This window comes from Herpailurus yagouaroundi, unplaced genomic scaffold (genome assembly GCF_014898765.1).
Source record: "Herpailurus yagouaroundi ecotype Mexico unplaced genomic scaffold, PumYag 198, whole genome shotgun sequence".
Taxonomy (NCBI): domain Eukaryota; kingdom Metazoa; phylum Chordata; class Mammalia; order Carnivora; family Felidae; genus Herpailurus; species Herpailurus yagouaroundi.
This window is the reverse complement of record NW_024412429.1, coordinates 34,154,275-34,162,347: the sequence shown is the minus strand read 5'-3', so window position 1 is coordinate 34,162,347 and position 8,073 is coordinate 34,154,275. Positions and strand designations below refer to the sequence as shown.

At 39.8% G+C, this 8,073-nt stretch overlaps 1 protein-coding gene across 4 annotated transcripts in view; it reads left to right on the top strand.

The window, feature by feature from the left end:
* Positions 1–431: 431 nt before the first annotated feature.
* AKAP7 (A-kinase anchoring protein 7) overlaps positions 432–8,073 on the top strand; it is a 150,160-nt gene continuing 142,518 nt past the window's right edge. For 2 of the 4 annotated variants that reach the window (XM_040449189.1, XM_040449190.1), the window contains exon 1: positions 4,352–4,489. In XM_040449189.1, the coding sequence (XP_040305123.1) occupies positions 4,357–4,489 (133 nt within the window). In that variant the 5' untranslated portion in view covers positions 4,352–4,356. Of the gene's footprint in view, positions 452–4,351; positions 4,490–8,073 lie in introns of those variants that run through there. The other 2 variants (XM_040449188.1, XM_040449187.1) reach the window with 2 other exon arrangements.

Sequence of the window (8,073 nt, the reverse complement as noted above, 5' to 3'; positions counted from 1 at the left end):
TTACTTCACTGGCTAGTCTGTAAAATCAGTAAGTTAATAGTACCTCCCCGATACCATGGTTGTATGGATTAAAGGAGTCATTATCTATAAGTGCTTCCAGCTTAGCCTAACGTTACTACATGCTCAAGTGTTAGCTGTTGTTTTTAGTAGGAGTAGTTTCCCAGTTTCATCTCATTTTTGTCACGAATGCACTTAGCATCATTCTTATTTGGATTTGTGCAAAAGATAATTTTAACTATAGTTAGACCAAGTTTTAAGTACTCAAAACAACCAGTTTATGGTTTAAATGCTATTATTTAATAATTCATATCTACAAACATGGTTTCTTTTGTTCTGTAGTTTAATGGAACGAAGTCTGTATTTCAAGTTCTGGACTGTTGACTTGACATAGCATTGCATTCAAGAGTTTATATATGCCTTATTTAACAAGATGGAGAATGATACGGAGCAGGTCATATGCTTTACCTTTTATATTTTGGGATAGCAGTACCTTTCCTTCATTGTCCTGTGAAAAGGAGAATCTGTGACGTGCTGAAGCTGCTGTTTCAGCACCAGAAATGATTTGTTCTTGGGCATTGAGTAGCCATACTGCAGTATAACTGAGTGATTTATTAACTACTCTCAAGTGTGTGCTTCTCTGTATCCAGTCATTCAGTACAAACGTATTGGTCACCAGTTGTGAGCTGAACATTGTACTAGGCATTGAGGAATCAAGTGAGAAGATGTGGCACTTAAGGGACTTATATGGGGACCATACTTATTGGTAGGGGTGTAATTATGAAAAGTGTCCTCTTTCACTTTCAAAAGTGTCCCAGTTTGAGTGGTAAATTATATATGATTACTTTAGCTTAGTGTCTAAAGGAGAAGACAGACTAACGGACACCTGCCACATTGTGTATTTGTCCTATGACTGGAGGAAGCACTAGGTACTGGGAAGGGGATAGGATTCCCTAACTCAGCCCTGAGCTGGGGATCAAGAAAGTTTTCCCTAACAGTAAACATCTGATCTGAGTTTTTACTTTTTTTTTTAATGTTTATTTAGTTTTGAGCGAGAGAGAGAAAAAAAATGAATGGGTGGGGGAGGGGCAGAGACAGAGGGAGACCGAATCTGAAGCAGGCTCCAGGCTCTGAGCTGTTAATACAGAGTCCAAGGCAGGGCTCGAACTCCCCGCCAGATCATGACCTGAGCTGAAGTCGGACTCTTAACCGACTGATCCACCCAGGCGCCCCTAAGTTTTCACTTTTAAGTTGATTATTTTCAACTGTTAACATAATCTCCTGGTGTGGTGTAGAATCAAGGTATGGAAGAAGTTGAAAGGGGATCTTTTGGAGCAGTGATTTTAAAACTTCGATTGCATATTAGAATCACCCTGTGAGGCTTTAGGAAAATACCAGCAGCTGTCCTGATCTCCAGAGATTCTGATTTGATTGTCCTGGAGTGGGACCAAGACATTGGTAATTTTAAAAAGCTCCAGGTGATTCTAAATGCAGCCAGGATTTAGAATTTTTCAACTAGGACAACGATGTCATCTAGGAGATGAGATAAATAGTAGGGCCTGGAGAGTTGGTATGAGTTGCCTGGGATCCAATGGCTAGTGAGTGGGAGCAACACGACCCTAGAATGCCAGCCTTCTGATTTCTGGTACCAAGCCCTTTCTTTCTTTTCTTTTAATTTGTTTTAGTGTTTATTTTTGAGAGAGAGAGAGAGAGAGAGAGAGAGAGAGAGAGAGAGAGAGAGAAAAGTGTGAGCAGGGGAGGGGCAGAGAGAGAGGGAGACACAGAATCCGAAGCAGGCTCCAGGCCCTGAGCTGTCAGCACAGAGCCCAACTCGGGGCTTGAACTCAGGAACCGCGAGATCATGACCTGAGCTGAAGTTGGATGTTTAATGGACTGAGCCCCCCAGGAGCCCTGCAGGCCCTTTCTGTTACAGCAGCCAGCTGGCCTCGCCTTTTTACCTCACCATTGTCCTTTCCTGAGTCTGCTTTTGGTGTAGCTAGAGGGATCCACATCACCCTGTCCTCTATTGGTTAATTGAGCTCAAGAGAAACTAAAGTATTTCAAGAACTATTTTCATTTAAAAAATGACAAAATTTAATTCATCATGCTTTTCAAGTTTTCCTTTTGCCTTCAAAGTGTATGATTAGAGCCCAGAAGTCAGCCTCTTATGCCATTCCAGGTATTGTCAAGAATCCAGTCTATTTCCAAGTGGCACATGGACTTTAGAGCTACAATTGAAATGTCAGTGCTAATGGCCAATTTCATGTCACTGAGTTATTTTTTTCCTCCCAGCTTCATTGAGATGTAATTGACAAAATTGTATATATTTAAAGTGTACAGCGTGATGATTTTCTATAATGTATTGTGAGAGGATTACGACAGTCAAGTTAATTGACACATCCATCCCCTCACATACTTCTTTTGGATGAGAATGCTTAAGGTCTCTCAGCAAATTTCAAGTATATTCTACAGTATTTAATTACAGTGACCATGGGGTACATTAGTTCTTCAGAGCTTAGTAACAGGTTCTTAGGCTAAGGATACAATAGAGAAAAACAAAAGTTGGGATTGTTTCATTTTGTTCTGATTTTTCATTCAGCTTTGTGCATATTTAACTGCCCAAATACTCTTTGCTGCTACCTTTTCAAGTGTAAGCGGGTCAGTAATGATTCTTTACATGTAGCTGCAAGTGCCCAAAGGTACTAGATATGTGTCGATCTATTATTAAAATTTTTGTTTCGGTATAAACTGCATTTGTATTTTTCAGTGCAAGTAAAAAATAGAGAGGGAAGCTTTACTTGTTCTCACATATTTCAAATAGTTGTAAGTTTATGATTAGACTCATGCTAAGATAATATTTGTTGAACACTTGAGTGCCAGGCACTCATACTTGATAAATAGCATCATTATTAAGAATGTACTAATGCTTTTGTTTGTTTTGGTATTTAACATGACTAATTTATATAAAAATATTTTTGTGGGTTTTTTTTTGCTTATATCTAGAAAATAGATGAGTGTGTGTGTGCGCACACGTGCATGTGTGGTGTGTATGTGGGAACAATAGAGACCACTCAGATTGCAATAAAAATTTAGATTTTTTGGATATATATGTTAACTGTGACCTTCAGTGATAGTTATGTTGTATACTGTAAGCCATATTCTTTTATTCTTTCCTTCTTTCCTCCCTCTTTTTTAAATTATTCTTTTTTTTAATGTTTATTTTTGAGAGAGAGAGAGAGTGCAAGCAGGGCAGGGGCAGAGAGAGAGGAAGACACAGAATCCAAAGCAGGCTCTAGGCTCTGAGCCGTCAGCACAGAGCTTGACGCGGGGCTTGAACTCATGAACCGTTGAGATCTTGACCTGAGCTGAAGTCGAACGCTCAACTGACTGAGCCACCTAGGTGCCCCATATTATAAGCCATATTTTTAATGGAGTGTGTTTTTTAGGTATTATATTTGAAAATAGAGGATTACAACAAAATGAAATAAATAACTTCATTAATCCCTTTCATGGTAAATTAGTCTTTAGTAAATACAATTATCCCAAGATTTTGTTCAGTCCTACTTCAAACCACACTTGTGTTCTTTCAATAAAAGTGTTGCAAATAATGGTACTGGAACTACCACCTACTGATACATTTTGCAGTTAACTTTATCAGCTTGAACGGACACCCTCTTTCCCTTCACCTCCACCCGAGACATATAGCTGTTCCATCCATAACAAGAAAACAAAACAAAGACCAAATGTGAAATGTGGCTTTAATACTAGCAAATGTCCTTGGGAGGCCTGTGAAGGAAGCTATAAGATCTTTCGCTTTTTAATCACTGAATTTCTAGGAAGCATATTTAGAGCCTTGCCTTTTAAACTGAATTTCCAATACGAATATAATAATGGAGAGAAAAAAATTTAAAAGTCTTTATTGGAAAAAAAATAAAGGTTAGAACTTGTACAAATGAGTACACATAAATCATATTGTTAAAAATAAACACGAAGGAGACTGACAAAACGTTGTTTGTTTGTTTTCAAAAAGTGTGCGGAAAAAAATGTAATTTTAGAATGAAGAAGAGATAGCTACAAAAGATCTTGAGGATTGTTGATTAACTCCGTCTCCGTCTAACCCTGAGTTGAATACTGTGCTTCAGAAAATTATTAATGCTGTTTTATGTAAAAGTGCATTATAAAAATGTAGAATAGGATACAAATAATACTTAGATAGGTTTACAGTATGTTTGAAGACAAGTTGTGTCATTTCTCAACAGATGTTAATTTATGTTGAATTCAGGTGACTTGTAGTGTAGGATATAATGTTCAAAAATAAGTTAAATAATACATTTTTCTTTTTGATATGTTACAGGAGGAATGGAGTCTAGTGAGTGTGAAAATGTGTCAAAAGAAAAGGAAGCATTTGAAGAAGAAGAGTTTGAAGCTAGTGCTATGGATTCTCTGATAGACATGCCATTTGCCACCGTAGATATTCAAGATGAGTGTGCAAGTAAGTACTGAAAACGAGACAGATTTGCCTACCATCCAGGTTACTTGCGAATAGAAAACAACTGAAAGCACCAATGTAGTCTACAAATGTTTATTGACTGTATACTCTGTGCCCCTTACTTTGCTGTCTTCTGTAGAGCCTGGCTATCATTTGATACAGTTTTATCTTGACTGAGGTTCTATAACTAGAGGATCCATAAGAAATTAGTTGGCTCTCCCCCGTTGTGGGGTTCCTTGCCACCTTGCAAGGAACATCTGTCTAGGTGGTAGAAGGGGCTGGGCCCCCTCCTGCCTCCATGGGTGTGGACTCTGTCTTCTTGGGGTCCTTACTTACTCTCAGTGTTTAGCTTGCAATTTGAACAACAAATCGAGGTGGTAGTTTGGAAGAACAATTAGAGTGCACTTGGGTGGCTCAGTCGGTTAAGCGTCTGACTCTTAGTTTCTACTCAGGTCATGATCTTGGGGTTCATGAGTTCGAGCCCTGTGTGTCAGACTCTGTGCTGACAGCGTGGAGCTTGTTTAAGATTTTCTGTCTCCCTTTCCCCCTACCCCTGCGTTCTCTCTCTCTCTCTCTCTCTCTCTCAAAATAAATAAACATTAAAAGAATTAGTTTAATCTCTTCATTTCTAAGAAAAAAAAATGATACTCAGAGAAGTTAATTAGCTAAATTCACACAGTTGAAAATAACTACTTCCAAAATCTGTGATTTCTGATTTGTTAGTCATTTCTTTGGTGAACAGTTACAATCTCTTGAGACGAATGCTGTGCAGGATGCTTTGGGGGTGTATGGGGCGAGGGTGTGTCAAGAGAGGCATCTGACCTGGATGTGGGGTTAGTAGGTGTCCTGGGAAGCATCCTGGAGGTTTGACGAGAGTACAGGCCTGGTGGATAAGTATGAACCATCCAGGGTTCTTTCATTTATATTAACTGTCCTTGGATTTAGCTGATCGTCTGGATTTTCTGTGGAGTGATGGAAAAGTACAGATTCCTCTTTTCCACCTTTGTGTTAGGCCAGGGGATCTTTTTTGTTTTTAAACATCCCATGCGATTCTGGTGGTCATCCAGGCTCAGAAACCACAATGCTCTCTCTCTCACTGTCTTCCTACCCAGCAAGGCTGATTTATGTTTTGGGATGATAGAAGGAGAGAGGGATACTTAAAATGTATTAAATCTCTGGTAATTTTTTCTCCATTCCATAATCTAAGGGGAAAAGGAAGGACAAAGAGGTGTTTCCTCAGGCAGGGCACGGTTTCCTGTCTTATCCTTTACAGCTAGCCTGTAGAGAAGAGCCGCTTTTAGGGGTTTTATAGCTGTTCAAGGAGCCTTCATTTGAAGAAGTACTATACCTGTTAGATGGAAGAAGGTATCCTTTGGAAACAAGGGGCAAGAATAGCAAGGATTTAATCATGTTTTCTTTTTAATTTCCTACTTTTCGAGCGAATGCCTTGAGTATTATCTAAAAAATGCAATCCCTTCTTTCTGATTTCATTACTTTCTCTAACTTGGAGGTAAAATAAAGCAGAATTTTCCTGAGTAGCCATGCCTACGTGCCTGTGATGGGCATCTCCCATCCACCCTTCTTGCCCCTCAGCCCTGTTCCAATTCGAATCATTCCCACTGGAGTGCTCATCAGTTAGGCTGGAACAAGACGGGGACTTGTTTACCCTTCCAGCTCTAGGTCCTTATGACTTTACATAACTGACACGGAGCTTATCTGTTTGAACAAACAGCTTCTACTTGGGACTGACAGAGAGATACTGCCAGAATCCCAGAGAGCAAATACTATTTCTGAAGCTGCTGTATTCTTAGATCTCCACTGGTGAGGAGAAACAATGACCACTGGGACCAGAAAGAAGGAAGGGGATGTGTGTGTGGCTCTGCACTCCTTTCCTGCTCTGAATGGACTAGCCACTTCTTCAGAGGATGGGCATTGGGAAGGTTAGCTAATCGTTTATACAGATAGGATCTTTTCCCTGCAGTATATGTTATATTTATTGCTAAAGAAGTGTTGTGCGTGCAAGTTAGGGGCTTGGGTCAGTCTATGCAAGTCCTTTTTTTTTTTTTTTTTTTTTTAATTTTTTAATGTTTATTCATTTTTTGAGAGAGACCGAGCATGAGTGGGAGAGGGGCAGAGAGAGAGGGAGACACAGAATCTGAAACAGGCTCCAGGCTCCGAGTTGTCAGCACAGAGCCCAATGCAGGGCTCAAACTCACGAACTATGAGATCATGACCTGAGCCGAAAAGGCTTAGAGGCTTAACTGACTGAGCCACTGAGGCTCCCGAGTCCTTTTTTTTTTTTAAATTAAAAAAAAAAGTTATTTAATGAGGGAAAGAGTGCACTTGTGAATAGGGGGAGAGGAGCAAAGGGGGAGAGAGAGAATCCCAAGCAGGCTTCATGCTCGGCATGGAACCCGAAGCAGGGCTCCATCCGGCAACCCTGGGATCATGATTGGAGCCAAATCCAGGGTCATGCGCTCAACCGACCAAGCCACCCAGGCTCACACATAAGTCCATTTTTAGCTGTATAGTACTTTTGGATAGTTCAGTCTTTGTGAGTTAGAGGGCTTTGTGGGTTAGTCTAGACTCCAAACCACCATGTACAATATTATTTTTGTGGGAAGATTTAAAATTCTAAGCTCCAAGTTACACACAGTCACTGTTGGTATGAGAGAAACAGAAAACTTGGGTTTTGAGTTTTGGTTATTTCATTTTCTACTCGTGTAGCCCTGGACACTTAAACTGTGTGAGCTGGGCTTTTCGACTGTGAACCATACGGAATTCCCTACTGTTTTCCTCCCAGTGTTGCTCTACAGATCAGAGGAGGTAATGCGGGCAGGAGGGCCATGAGAAATGTAAAATAATGCACAAATGCTATTTACAAAAGCTTTGAAACATATCCCTTAGTTATTTGGGGACAACTTGTTCCCTCTCACTTTTATAATAGCATTTACTAAGACACTAGAAACAAATACTAAAATTCTTTGCAAACTAGAAACTACTAGCTAGTTTTTGTGAAATGAGATTTTTATAGAAATGCACAAGAACTGGGACGTTGTTGTCAACCCTTCAACTTAAGATAGCTATAGGAATAATGTTTGTATCCAAAACTGGTTTGTGGCTTGAGTGGACTTCGTGTGGCTTTTCTCTTACATTTATTAACATGGAAATGTAACCAATTTACTGGCCTGTGGTAGACGACAACCTTAAAATTCTCAAGTTGCTGGTTGTTGCCTTTGGTTCTTTTAGTTTCCTTTGGTGGGTAGAAAGTGTGAGTTAACTGCCAAGACATTCTTGCCGATAGAAACCCTGGCAGGGTGACGAGGAAAGTAGTGCTAACAAGAACATCGTGGGAAGGAGAATCCTTGCCAATAAGAAAACTCCTCCCCAAATGCTTGGTTCAGAGGGTCTTAGGCTCCAACTGTGTTACCTTGAGTGTGGGTGCTGTGTCACGATTAGGTGTCGTGTGGTCTGGTTGGCCAAAATGGGTGTTTACGTTTTTTGTTTGTTGTTTTTGAGAAGAGATTATTTTACTATATGCTGCAATATAAAACGTATTAGAGTTTTATGCTGAATTAAACATAAAA